Source organism: Gallinula chloropus, assembly GCF_964237585.1.
Source record: "Gallinula chloropus genome assembly, chromosome: 9".
In the NCBI taxonomy this organism is placed as follows: domain Eukaryota; kingdom Metazoa; phylum Chordata; class Aves; order Gruiformes; family Rallidae; genus Gallinula; species Gallinula chloropus.
Genome location: NC_140094.1, coordinates 22,128,608 through 22,143,040, shown reverse-complemented (window position 1 = coordinate 22,143,040; position 14,433 = coordinate 22,128,608). Strand labels below are relative to the sequence as shown.

The 14,433-nt window shown below is 41.5% G+C and overlaps 1 protein-coding gene across 1 annotated transcript in view; it reads left to right on the top strand.

Annotated features, from left to right (window-relative positions):
- The window catches only part of THSD4 (thrombospondin type 1 domain containing 4), a gene marked incomplete at its 5' end in the record, with an annotated part of 228,208 nt that overhangs the window by 199,767 nt on the left and 14,008 nt on the right, over nucleotides 1-14,433 (top strand). Inside the window, 6 exons of the mRNA XM_084268361.1 lie at nucleotides 1,837-2,012; nucleotides 5,654-5,750; nucleotides 6,696-6,938; nucleotides 8,962-9,091; nucleotides 10,620-10,824; nucleotides 11,740-11,913. Coding sequence (XP_084124487.1) covers nucleotides 1,837-2,012; nucleotides 5,654-5,750; nucleotides 6,696-6,938; nucleotides 8,962-9,091; nucleotides 10,620-10,824; nucleotides 11,740-11,913 — 1,025 coding nt within the window. The remainder of the gene's footprint in view (nucleotides 1-1,836; nucleotides 2,013-5,653; nucleotides 5,751-6,695; nucleotides 6,939-8,961; nucleotides 9,092-10,619; nucleotides 10,825-11,739; nucleotides 11,914-14,433) is intronic.

The window sequence follows — 14,433 nt, the reverse complement described above, 5'->3', positions numbered from 1 at the left end:
AAGTCTTAGCTTAGTGTCTATAGGATATTACAAAGTTCAAACCTTAAATATCAGGATGCTCCTTTGCAGCTATTTACTTTTATTAGTGAAAAAAAACTCATATCAGTTCAGTCCCTTCTTGACTCTTACTAAAATGTTCCCCTCAACAGCTATTACTTCCTCTTATTTTTTGTTTTGAATTGGAATAACTGATTGTAAATCCATATGTCTATATTTGCCTGCATCTTTATCTGTAACTATGGAATTTTCTCAATACACACAGTTTTCTTTCAGCGAGGGGGTACTTGCAGAGCAATGAAGTGATGGATGTGGTTTCTCAAATGTGACAGTAGTATTGCACTTAAAATCAATAATTTATATTTTTTAAATGTTTGCAGTGTGGTTCTTAATTGCTGTCTTATTTTTTAATCTTAATATGCTTTTATATTGACATTTTGTTACTGCTTCACACCACAGAGTCACACTGATAGGTTCTTCACTGTGAGGCCTGCAGCAAAAGCAGAAAGACTGCTTCTATTGATTAATTCAGCATATTCAGATGTCTGGAATATGTATGAACAATTTCAGTTTAATCTCTAATGTGTATTACTTTGTAGTTAACAGCATAAATTCAATTCCCCATCCTGTACGCGGTGCGTGTAGGCTTTTAAAGCTTTTCCCAGCAGGATAAATAAACGTGAATAATGCTGAGAGCATTTTAATGTGAGTGTTGCAGCTGTTGTGACAGGACAAAGAAGAAACAGTCTCTGGAATAACTGGGTCCTCAACCTTGAATTTGCATTAAAAAGTAAATTGCCAAGCAATATTCAGCCAAGGATATTAGTAGATTTCATTCTGGTTTAAAGTCTATATTTAAAAGCAAATTTGTTTGTAATAAAATTGAGTAGAGCCTGTAGAGAAAGGGTCATGCCTTTCCTGTGTAGTTAAACAACATCTGATGTGGTTTCAGCCTCAAGATATTATTATATTTTAAAATACATAACTGTGATATTCCATTAAATTATGCTCATGTACATGGCAGGACTTGTGACCTTAAGGGCTTAAAATCATAGCCACATTGACAGAAGAAGTAGGAACAAGAAGGAATAGAGGCACCTGGAAATCAGTTACTTGTCCATAATGGCGAAGGGAATGCACTGCACAACAGAACACTGAATCCATATTTTATCCTTCCCTGGCTAGTACCTGACTTGCAAAGTTACTTTTCCTTATACAAGAGATCCTACTGACATTTTCAGAGAGCTCATCGTTCCAGACAGTGCTGCAGATGAGGGCTCTGCAGATGTTCTGGCAAAAAAGAAATGATGTTCTGAAAGGGAAATGGAGGGAGTGGCCAAAGGGCTTAATGAAGAATAACTGGAATATTTGGCAAGCCAGGATATTCATGTGTACCTAAATTGTTTGGTGCTTCTGCATTGTGTAATGTACCGATTTTCTATATCTGCCTCTGTGTTTTGTTCTGTCTAAATCAGAAAATAGTCAGTTCAGTGGGAAGGAAGTGAAGGGAAACCACTTCCTCGGCCTCCATGTGTGCTGCTGGCTGGCTGAGAGTCACTTGATAACCTGTGAGAAACTCCTGAGAAAGACAACCCAAAGATAGCCTGGAAACCTTTCTTTTCTTGCAGCATAAACATGCCAAGTGTTTGGACAGTTTTCTAAGGTCGAGTATTTTTGCACAGCTGCTGATCCTTTTACCAGTTGCACAGCTCTGTCCCCACATTGCAGAACCCTTAACACCAGAGTGCAACCTGGGGGTTGGGTTGGGTTTGCTTTGGCACCAGTGAAGGTGATGTCCTCTGAGCAAAGGCCTTGTTTGTCTGTCCCCATCCTCTACAGCGCTGCGGAGTCGATCAGGACGGTCCATCATCAATGGAAACTGGGCGATTGATCGACCTGGGAGATACGAAGGTGGTGGGACAATGTTCACTTACAAACGTCCAAATGAAATCTCCAGCACTGCAGGAGAGTCTTTTTTAGCTGATGGGCCAACAAATGAAGTCCTTGATGTCTATGTAAGTTTCTTGTATTTAGATTAATCTTCCTACAGAAATAGCAACTGTTCAGTTATTGTGCAATGCTGAAACTGCATTTGGTACCAGTACTTCATCACTGATTTTGTTCCTTTAACTCTGGAAGTTTACTGTTGCTTGTTGTTGCTCCCATGTTGTTCCAGATCATAGGAAGTTTAAATAACAAGGAGGCCTTTTTCTCTAAGGCTTTTCTGATCCAGTAAAACAAATTTCACTTGTTCAGTAAAATAGAGAGAAAGCATACAAATGTCTGGGGGGGTTTGTGTACTGGATTTTCTCCAGCTACTTTCCTACTCAAGCAAATTGGATGTAGTTTAATTTTACAGTGAACTGAAGCAAATGCGTAAATCAGACAAAGTCTTTCACAAAGTGATACCATCTCAGCTTTCTTCAAAGGAAACCTAAGTCCAGAATACTGTAGAATGTGGGATTTGAAGCAGGGCAGTTTTCATAGGAAGCTGTGTGAGGAGACCACAGATAACAGCCATTAGAGAAAGGAAGAGAGGAGACAAATTGTGGCTAAGGGGGAAATCGTACTGAAAAAGCTCTTTGCTTCAGATGGGACAGCTCTTTACTGCATCATATTGAGATAAACAATATAACTGGGCTTGATTGCAACTTATTCAAAGATAAATGGTGTGTTCTGTTTACTTTCACGTGGTAAAACCCATTCATTGAGAAAACTAGATTAACTGATGATGTGGTTGTTTCATCCAGCTACAGCTTTTTTGCCTTTAAGTGCAATATGGGATGGAAAAGTGAGTGTGCTGGGTTGTTTCATAGAAAAATGAATAGTAACTACCCTGATTGCTCAGCTGGGAAAAGTTAGATGTTGGCCAAGTTATTCCCTATCTCCTACATGATGTGTTAGTAAAGCAGTGTAATAATTATGCAAGCATTTCTTCTTTTGGGATAATTTGATTGATTGCAATGTAAGACAGGCAGAAGCCTGGAATATTAAGTGGTTGGGCTCCTAGATGCTGCATTGCAGGCTCCATGTTTTCAAAATACATGGGTCGTTGTGTAGTTACAGGATGCTGTGAGCTGAGGTTTGGTGTTTTTATTGTTAGCTGATTGATGGCTAATATGTAATGACCCAGAGAGGGAAAGATCAGGAAATGGATTAAACAGATATTTCTAAAGTAATACCTTAAAAAAAACCCTTAAGCTTAAATTGGCTATATTTTAATATTTTGCTGTAGGCTTAGTCTCTGGGGTTTTTTAACTTTTGCAGTGGGTATAATGAAGCTGGCATGATGGACAGAGCTTTATCAGTTCACTCTGTGGCTGCTACGGTGGATTGCCACATACTGGGCTCTTATCTGAGATGTTTCTTATAGATAGAAGGAATAATGCAATTCCTTTTAAGCTGTTAAGTGTGTTTTTCAATACAGTGTGGGAAGATAAAAATGGATATTGCTAGATGAAACAAAATCAATTATCAGTATGACACAGGCTCTCTTATGGTTTGAAATTTGTAGCCATGCAGATACAGATGTCTTTTTTCAGACTTTGTCTGGCAGTTCCTGAATCATCTAATTCTCTTTTCATCCATGCTCACCATCTTTATGGCCTTTGTGGAAAAATGAAGAGATTTGCAGATGGGAAATCCAAATGGCTTTCTATTTCTTTTTCCTCAGATAATGCTTTCTGTCTTGCACTCCAAAAATGCTAAGTTAGAGCAGGTTATAATTAGCAAGGTACAAGTTCTGTCTGAGTGTGAAGTATACATTGCTACAGAGACTTAGGTCAGCTAACTCAGAGCAAAACTATTGTGTAACTCCAGTTGTTCTCCTGCAGGAAAGCTGTAACAACATATTCATAGGGACTTCATTAGTTAAGCTGTTTGTAACATGTGCCGGTCAGTTGTTTTGAGAAATGTGATGGAAAAACTATGGGAACCATTGGAGAGCTGTTACTGGAGCCATCCTAAGAACAGGGTCCTGGTTCTGGAAGATGGGGGGTACTCTTTACTGAAGTCAGCTTCACAGTGCTCAGTTTTCTCCCGACCAAAAACAGAGGGTGTATTTTTTGGATAACAAAGGTATTTAATTTTTTTAACAAGGTATATTCCCAAAGATGTGGGAAGGACTGACCCTGAAAAAATAATATTACAGGCAATGTATGATGAGATGGTTTAGAAAACAGAATGATCTCTGAGGGACACAGTTTAGAGGAACAGTTATTATAGTTGGCAAGGCAAGAGTGATTTTGACACAAGGGAAAAGGGCTGAATCCCTAGTTGGTGTTATTTGATTGGTGTGACGAGTTTAGGGAACCCTTGAAGCCTGAGTGTGCTCTGCTGGGTCAGAAAGCCATCGGCACAGCGGGACTTGTTTCTTCTCAGCCAGTCGTTTGTCAGGACCAAAGAACTAGTGTCAGGTTTGGTGTTTGTTTGGTTTCATTTTGCTTTTTAAAAAAGGTACATTAAGTTGAAGTGTAATCTGAGGCTTCTACCAGACCAATCCCCCCAGAGACTTCAGGACTTGTAAAGCAGCAGTGTCAGTAGAAGCAGTGCTGAGGTAATCAAAGCTAAATAGTGAGATCAGCAGCTGATAGCATCCCTGAGTTTCTGGTGTGAGTGTGCTCAGGCTCTCAGCAGCATAGTACAAGCAGTTGGGTATGGGGCGTGCCACTGACAGTTTTACAAAGCTTTTGTAAAGTTTCTCAGGTCTCACTATGCCTAACTGCTTGAACAAGCACACCAGAAGTCTCCAGCTTTCAGAGGCGTGCTCATGCCAGCTCACAGGGCCTCGTGCAGCAGCGCTCGGAAACCGCTCGGCTTCACTTTCCCATTTAAAGGAGGAGAGCCATGGCTCCTGCCTGTGTTCCAGAAAGAGCCTTCGATGGGCTCGTCCTGGGGAGCTGCAAAGCAGTGGAAGCCTGTCTGCACTTACATCTTCATTCAGTTGAAAATTAATGTGGAGGGGTGTGGGAGGGTTGCATGGGTGCTCTTCAGCTGCTGTAGCAGCTATGTGGGCCTTTGTAATCCCTTCTCTTGATCTTTATCAAGTGAAAATTACAGTGAAGGCAGCACAGTGTTAGTAATTTTAGCTAGTTGATTGCACCACTCAACAGAGAGTCAGCAGAGGTAGCTGCACAGGGATGAAAGAAGAGTTTGATCTGTGAGATGGTACATGCAGAGTAACTGGGATGTGCTGGCTGTGCGTGCTCTGCTCAAGTACAACTGATAAACCTTAAAAAAAGCAGTCAGCTAAATTTGTAGGGTCTGTGGTATTTATTTTGCTCTGCTTTGTTTCTTCCTTGCTTATATTTCCTCAGGCATCTGTCATGCTTCTTCTGTCTGAGGACATTTTGGTGACCTCAGGACCATCTCTTTGCTGCCAAGACCTGGTGTGACCCTCTGCTGCCCATTTTACATTTTTCAAAGAAGGGTTAGAGAAACAGTTTCTCTGCCATCACAAGCTAGATCAGTTTAAATTTGTATTTTTTCCAGGAACAAGGAACTTTTTTTTGCAATTTTTGGAGACAGTCATTAACTGTTGTTTCTAGCCTGACCAATGATAAATGATGTTATGTAGTTGATCAGTTCAAGTACGTATTTAAAGCATCAGTAATATAACAAGTGGAAGAAGTGATTATATGGCTGTTTTTCTTTTTAGATGATACATCAGCAGCCTAACCCAGGTATACATTATGAGTATATCATTCCAGGAGACAATGTCATTAGTCCTCAGTTGCTTACTCACAGGAGGCCAGGTAAAATGCCACTATTTCCTATTATTAAACACATTTTGTTGCCCAGGAAGCTAATGGAGAAATTCACACCATTAAATTCAGTGCAAATGCTGACATTGATGTGGGAGAGGCCTGGAATTTCACCCTACATGTTGAAAGAGAAGTCTGTGTGGATTTGGTAATTTAAGTGAATTAATACTGAAAGGGATTATTTACACTGCAGGAGAGAATCTGGTCACGTATGTCTGCCTTCAGTAACAGCTGTGTTGTTCAAATGTTAATCATGCCATTTAACATGTGTTAAAATGTGGAGTGTTGTAACCATGTCTCAGAAACTAAATAGAATGTGACTTTTCTCTTCAGAACTTGAGATAATTTAAAACAACTCTTCACAGTTTCACTTTCCTCTCCCAAGTGGAGAGGATCACACACAGAACTGTTGCCTTCCCAAGCTGGAATCTAGACGGCTTGTGCTCCTCACTGAGCTGTGGGTAATGTCTGTGTGTACTGGTGTGAAGTTCTGAAGGACAGCAGAAAATGTGCAAGTGAGTTTAGTCCTACTTTTAAGGTTGATGACATTCCTTGATGGATTTCTAAGTGTGTTTGCAGTCTGTCTGTAACAAGGAGCAGCTGCGCGGTGATACGGGGAGGCACAGGATAGGTACAGGGCATGGTAAGAACCAAACCAAACCAAACGCTTTGGCAATCTTGAGACTGGGTGCATTACCTCTACAGTGTGCTTGGAGATTCTTCATGTTTTAATGTATTTGCTGCTTGAGACTTGGTTATCTTAATTGAAAACAACGCAGTCTTTGCAGGACGCTGTTAGGAGCTCTGTGCATAGCAGATTATAGCTGCTTTTGAGTTTAATGATGCTCTAGTTGTGCATTATTAGTGGATGAAAATGTAGACTGATACTTGCAAATGAGGCTCATTATTGTATTTTTTGTCATTGTTCATCATCAGGGGAGCCCTTGAATGGTCAGTTAGGGGTGCCAGAAAGTACAAACCATGAGGATGAGGATTTGCATAGGGAGCCAGACACTCTCACCGGACAGTCAGCTGGAACGTTTCCAGTTATTCAGCCAGGAAGATTTCCTTCTCATCAGCCAGAAAACCAGGTGCCTGCTGTGCAGCCACCAAGGCAAACCCGAGAGCACAACTGGAAACAGATTGGGAAAACTGAGTGCACTGCTACATGTGGGAAAGGTAAGTGCTGGGCATCCTGTGCCTCGGGAATAGGTGGCACACGAGAGGGGGGCAGGGGAACCACGGAGTGTTCAGTGGGCCTTGTATACACAAAGCATGGCTGGGCCCAGTGTTTCCTCTTATCTCACAAGCAAAAGCCAGGGCAGTACTACTTACATTTAAACCACTACAAACAACATTAAAATATGAAATACTAAGTGTGTAAATTAAAAGGGACTCTGTGGCATTTACCTCTGAGAGGAAAGATTTCAGGATTTTATGGCAAGCTACTCTCTCATGCTCTTGAAACACAGCTGCTTTCCTTAGGGTTCTTTGACATTCTGTCCTTCCATTTGGCCTCTCCAGATACACCCTCAGTGCTTTTTGTGTCTTTGCTGGGTTTTCTGACCTTTATGGGAAGGTTTCACAGGAACACTTTCAGGCATATTGTTACTGGAACAGCAATACCGTAACCTCAGAAAACTGAGGTTTTCATAGGGGAGAAGTGGGACAGAAGGGAGAAAGATGCTGGTAATTAGCAAGCTTTTGGGATGTGATGGGTATGCTACTTCAAGCTTGCCAGATTAGCCTTTGCCATAAGAGACTTGTAGTCACAGAATTCAATAATGTATAGCCCAGGCAATTATTTGGAAGAATAATTTTTTGTGATAATAGAAGCAAAATCTTTTGCACTATACATAGCCACCCATTGCCATCCCATAAAAATCAGGGCTTATAAAAAGGACATACCAGTGAGGGAATTCAGTTGACTCTCAACAGGCCATATACATTAGAACATTTGTCTCCTAATTAGTTTGAGTGGACGTTTTGTGAATGTGTTTCTAAAAAGGACTAAAAAGAATTTTTCCCTACTCTTCCTCTTGCTGTTTATATACTTGCAGAGTTGCCTTTCACATCCTTTGCCACATTCAACTCCAGGTGGGCCTTGCCTTTCCTAACACTATCCCTGCACAATTAGGCAGCATCTCTCTAGTTCTCTGAGATCACCTGCCTATTCTAACACCACTGGTACTTCTTTTTTGTGTCTAAATTCAGTTAGGAGCTCCTTGCTTATCTGTGCAGGCCCCCTGCCACCGTTGCTTGATTCCTACTTGTCAAGAGAGACCCCTCTTGAGCTTGGAGGAGGTGGTCTTCGAATACCAACCGACTCTCCAGACCCCTCTTCTCTCTTGGCTTTATCCCGTGGGATTGTTTGGGTCTGCTCTTCTGAAATTCAGGGTTGTGGTCTTGCTTTTTGCCCTGCTCCCTCCTCTTTGAATCCCGAACCCTACCATTTCATGGTCCCTGCAGCCAAAGTTGCCCCTGATTTTCACATCCCTGAGGTTTTCTTCCTTGTTTTGATGATCAGGTCTAGCAGAGCAGCTTTCCTGGTTGGCTCCTGTGTCAGTGTTCCAACTTTGTACTTAGCAAATACAAGAGGGCTTGTTAGCACCATGGCTTTTTGTCATCCTTTTGGTAGTCAAATTGCAATTGTAATACAAAGAAGTGCAGTTCTAGTTTTCTGCTCCAGTGTGAAAAATATTTAAAGAGCAAATATTAAACATGGAGAGGAATGACTTCTAGTGAGTCTGTGATCTGCAGTAATGTTTAACCCATAAGCAAGCCAGGTGAAGTGGGTAGTATTTTCATGTGCTTACTTACCATGGAACTCTAAAGCAAGGAGGCTCAGTCACTTTCCAGAACCACAGCAGAATGACTGTTAGACTTTTCCCTCTCTCAGACTTGTGTTGTGGCTGCTTGGCTGCATTTTTTAAATTGCCTGAATACTTCATGCTGGTACCCTCTGCACACGGTGTTCTCTTGGCCTTTCTGCATCGCCATGCTGTGCCTTCTGGATCTGAAGGACTTCCCTTAATACTGTAGCACAAACAGTATAGCATTCAGGTCTGCCTTACCTTTGGAAACGTTGGGATTAAATCTTAGTCTGTATTTCCTGTTGTCAAATGAGGCTTTTCCTTTCTGCATCAGTATTGGGTGCTACTGTGATGGCTTCCGCATCACCTCATTTTCTTCTTCATTTCAGGGTCACAGTACCCAGTTTTCCACTGTGTCAACAGAATCACTCACGAGGAGGTATCTGAGAGCTACTGTGACAGCAGCACCAAACCCATTCCAGAAGAGGAGGCCTGCAACCTCTTCCCATGTCCAGCTTTGTAAGATATTAATGAAGTCAAGTGAAATAAGCCAATGCCGTTGAGGTTTTGCATGTGAGAGAGGCTGTTCTAAGTGGGAAACAAGGCTGAACTGCTAAGTACTGTGCTCTTGTGTCATAAAGGGTAGTGGGTATTTTTTCCTTAGGTTGATGGCCTTCTCCCCCTTCACAGGGAGCAATAGCATTCAGAAAAGACAAAAGGGAAGTTGGCAACAAGTGAGTGTTGTAACTTCTCAAAATTCCTGTGATTGTTTGGGTGTGAACACTGTATGTGGTCTCTTTTTTTTTTCAAGTGACAGGCTTCTGCCTGTACCTGTCTAAAGAAGAGGCTCTGTAGGTTAACACTCCACATAGGGTCAGTGTGCTGTAGCACTCACCTGTCATTCCACAGTGTCATGTTTAAAGATGAGATTAGGCTGATAGTGCTCACAACAGCCCCCTTAGAAACATGACCTCTTTGTCCTGGAATTCAGTAGTTCTTCAGTGTGAAGATTGGATTCTGAAGTGGTATTCCTTGTTTCCAGCTCACTAATAAAACTAGCTTAGATGTTATGTGATTTCCTTCTAAAAAAGACACTTGCCATCAGGAGACCATTGCTTAAAAATTGGCCAAGCAACTTCTTTTAAATAGTTTAAAAAAAAAAAAAAAGCCAGTTCACCCAGGCTGTGTGCCAAGGACAGACAAGGGTTAAACCCTGTTGCCATTATAGCGACTTTATTTCAGGTTGGCAGCTGTGTTACCCATTTCTCTTGAGTTTACATTCTTCAGTTCTCTTTTGAGCAGCAAGTGGCCACTCCTCATCCCTGGGAAGTTTCTAATGGGCATATTAGATACTTGGGAACTTCTGAAGCTGTTTACTTGGAGATGCCTTCTCTCACCAAGCATTTTCCTTTCTTTCTATCAGCTTGTATTAATTCTGTTCATTTGCTTAACAGCAAAAATATAAACAAAACCATGTAAATATTTATTAAAATATTACAGAGATTTTGCTTTCTCTCCTAAAAAGTTCTAAAATACACTTCCCTTGTTTGTGTATGTCTTCATGCTTGGAATGAAAATGATGTGATTACACAAAAGTGATTAAAGAAATACAGTAGAATCTTGGAATGAGAAACATACAGCTAAGGTTTTTTGCATTTCTAAAGTTAAATTTTTTCATTGCTTATCATTCTGTAATTTCTTGTGGTATTGTCCATTTTTGGAGCCTTTGCTGTAGAAAAATTCTGGGGGGTGTCACTACAGTAATAATGTATATTATAGAGAGACCCTTTTAAAAACCAAAACAGCTGGTAGTGGCTTAATTAGTGTCTGTAATATGTCTTGAAACCATTTTGTTGCCAACCACTCCAGGTAGATTGGTTACAAGTGTGTAATACTGTCCTGCATTGTTACGCATGCAGTGGCTTAAATGTTATTTTATAAGATTCTCCACCAGCATCAGAACCACATCATCCCACATGGGAAGTTTAGTATTAGAGAAATCTTTACTGAAAAAATGTCTTTTTCTTTTTTCCCCATCCCTCTTTAGCTGGGACATAGGGGAGTGGTCGGAGTGCAGCAAAACATGCGGCCTCGGTATGCAGCATCGGCAGATCCTGTGCCGGCAGATGTATGCCAACCGCACCTTGACAGTTCAGCAGTACCGCTGCCAGCACCTGGAGAAACCAGAGACAACCAGCACTTGCCAGCTGAAGATCTGTAGTGAGTGGCAGATTAGGACAGAGTGGACTTCAGTAAGTATGATTGGTTAACTAGGGCATAAAACTTCAGAAAACAGTATGAATTTTCTTCCAGGTATCACTAATCACACATGAAATTTGTTAAAAGAGGGAAGTGGAGTGTGAAAAGCCCTGGAAATAAGTGAAAATAAGTGTATTTTGCCATTTAATGCACATCTAGTCTGAGGTTTTGCCAGTGTTCTGCGGTGAAGAGTTGAAGAAATAGCTGCAATCTGCAGTCTGTGAGATGTCTTGCTGTAGGGAATATACTTTACGTGATAAGTAACTTTGACGTAAACATAGTAGACATAACTAAGCATTTGAAAGCAAAGGAAAATCTAGGAGGCTGCCTTGGGAAGCTTTGCTAGGTGCCCTGGCATGCAGGTACTGCAGTCTTTAATCTTCAAATTCTTAGTGATTTTCCCCTTTAATTCTAGAGTGTTTAAAGGACTCATCAAAACATTTCAAACCTACACAGGAGACAATTATCTTCCCATCTTGATTTCTGATCTGGATGCTTCATATCATCAGGCAGAGATATCAATAGCTGTCAGTGTTCTCTGAGGTTGAAGAGGGCAGGAGAAGGCGGCATTCACTTGTAAGAGGGATTCAGGAGTTGTATTTCTTTGCATTTCTCTTGCTTCATACCTGTATGTCAGCCTGCTATTCGAATCCTAGCAGTTCATTCTGGTGAGGTTCAGTATGGCCTGTTGAAAATAGGGTTTAATTTTACCTTTTTCCAATGTATCTGCAGAATATACTGTAGAATACCACAGACTGAGACTACTACTAATGCATTTTTATTCCCTATTCCCAGCAATCTAGAATAGTTCCATAGCTTTTGTGGGTGTCTCAGCAGGAATCCCAGCTCCCTGCTAAAGTGCTGCAGGTCTTGCATAGAGTCGTGATGCGGGCTCCCTTCCGTTGCAGTGCTCGGTGCCTTGTGGGGTGGGGCAGCGGACGCGAGACGTGAAGTGTGTCAGCAACCTCGGAGACACCGTGGATGACGAGGAGTGCAACATGAAGCTGCGGCCCAGTGACATTGAGAACTGTGACATGGGGCCCTGTGCAAAGAGCTGGTTCCTCACAGACTGGAGTGACAGGGTAAGGCTTCTCATTGTTCTTGTGCTACCAAATCTTCTAAAACAGCTTAGGTGCAGCAGAATTAAAAACACACATCTGCATAGCCATGAAAGCAATTGGTTTATTTTCCATGTTTATCCTTCATCTGCTAAACAGACAAGAACAAACAAAACCAAAAATGATCCCAAGGGCATCTTGAGTTTTTCTTAGATATAGGAATGCACAGAAAGGGCAAGCATGTGCATTTGTGGCCAAACATCTGGATTTAGAATTGGCTCTGTGTCTGAACTTCCCAAAATACTGAGTGTGCTGAGATTTATTATTGTGCCTCGCTTAGCCCTGAGTCTCAAGATTCAGACTCCAAATTTTCCCTACTGTTTTTTTAAAGTGATGAAGGTTCGAGGCCTGTCTGGGTTTAAGTTCCAGCCATAAAACAATTGTCCTGTAGCTGTGAAAAGAGGAAAACAACTTCATAAACTCAGGCAAGGTTGATGCAGGCTTTTCTACATGGATGTATTTATTTTTATTCCACTGAGTCAGATTCTCTGCATGAAAGCAATAAAAACTGGTGACTTACCTTGTTTGTAGGGTTGGCCTCAGAGCTGTTGTTCAGTAGTGATATTTATATGCTTTCATTAACAGGCTTACAAGCATGGGCTAAGAAAAGCCTGGTATTTTGGTCCCTCTTGTGGATGCTTACATACCAATTTCATCTGTAGCCAAGTTGAGCCTTCACTCTGTAGAATCCTGTTTGCATCTCCCTTTTCTTTGAGTGATTGTTTTGGCAGACAGATAATCTAATTTATTGTTGAAGCTGAAGATTGCATTCATAACTTCATGGATTCCTTATTTAGATCATTGTGTGACAGTGCCTCTGAAAGCTGGAATGCATGGCTCTTGGGTGATGCCTTAGTTTGGACACTCAGAATGTCTTCCAGACACTTCAGACACACTCAGAATGTCTTCCACATGTTTTAGATGCAGAGGAGGAGGGGGAACTCCAAGTAGGATAGGTACCTGGTATGTCATGTACCTTTTAAAAGGCTGATCTCTTGCAAGGATAGAGGCCTGTAGGCCTGCAAGCTTTCTAGCCTTCAGTCAACTCAAATAAATTCTAAAGAATAAAAAAATATAATAATAAATCTTTGTTGTTGTCGTTTAAACTTGTTTTTCCTGGTTGTTGTTTACTCAGTGACGTAGCTCTTGCACAGCATGGACAGAACCTTGCCAGGTAATGTATGGGTCTCAGTGCTGCAGGGGGAATGGTGCTGCCTTGTATGGGGTGGGGATTTTTAGCTTGTAGAGCTGTTCTCTGTGCAGTGCTATTAAAGTGGTATTTTACCAGTAAGAGAGAAAAAGAAATGCTGTCCTCAGACATCTTTCTTGAAAAAGCTGGCCCAGCCACTACTGGCTAGTGCAGTCCCACTACATCCAGCACATGCACGTGGTGAAGAACCTAGCACCAGGGTTTCCTTTGTTACTCTACATTGATGTTTTATCCTCAGCAGAATTAAAAGTAGTCTTTGTAGCTAGAGGTTACGACTGAGGAATGTTGTTATGCATATTTATGTGTACCAATAAGACATAAAACTGAAGCAGGTAATGTGGAAAATGCTGGTGTTTTTTCTTACCACAAACGTTCCGGGGTCAGAGAGTGAGGAGTGGATTCTGTTCCCTTCTCAGCTTATGTAAGTGTACAAATTAATTCCTTCCAAATGCTTGCTACTGTAGTTGGCATCATGAACCATCACTTCTGCCAGCAGTGGGTTTGGAGTTCGATTCACAGAGAGAATGGAAGGAACAGCTTATTTCAGGGAAAAGGTAGCTGCGTGCTAGAATGTGCAGGACCTTCTGAGGTTCTCTCATAGCTCATAACTCGGGTGCGTGGGGACACGTAGTGGCAGTGGTTCTGGTGGAAGTCAGTGGAGTAGAAGAGCAGCCAGTAGCTTTGCAGAGGCAGGCCTTTGGCCATTACCTTCTTACTGTGCCTTTCAGGGACTGGGTTTTAGGATCAGAAGTCTCTCCCTCGTTACAGAGGCGTGTGTGTCTATTGAAAGATGAGAATTCTTTCATGGAATGGAAACAGGCATTCCCAGGTGTATGGACTTTTGCATGTGTGATTTCCCGAACAATTATTTTAAAACTACTTTAAGCCAAGCCACACTTCAGCAATAAGCATAGATCAGTGATGGGCAGCCACAAATGGTTCAGATAAGCAGCCAAAAGTTCAAACGCTTAAAGAAAGCTTGTTCAAACCTCTTGAGTCCACACAACTGTGGTGGAAATCTTACAAGAACAGACTTTCTTTGTGAGATTTATTACATGCCTACTTCAAGTCCCAGCTGGAAATACCACAGAACAGTCTTTCCCATTGTATTTTGACATTTCAGCCGTGGCTAGAAATAAGAGGTAAAAGAACTTATCATAACTTTTGAGAACATTGGAACTTTGAAATGGTTGAGTTCAAACTTGTTTACAGCCATAAGAGCAGGCCTGGCCTGTACTTCTCTGAACCCATTTTGTGAACAGTTAATGTGTACT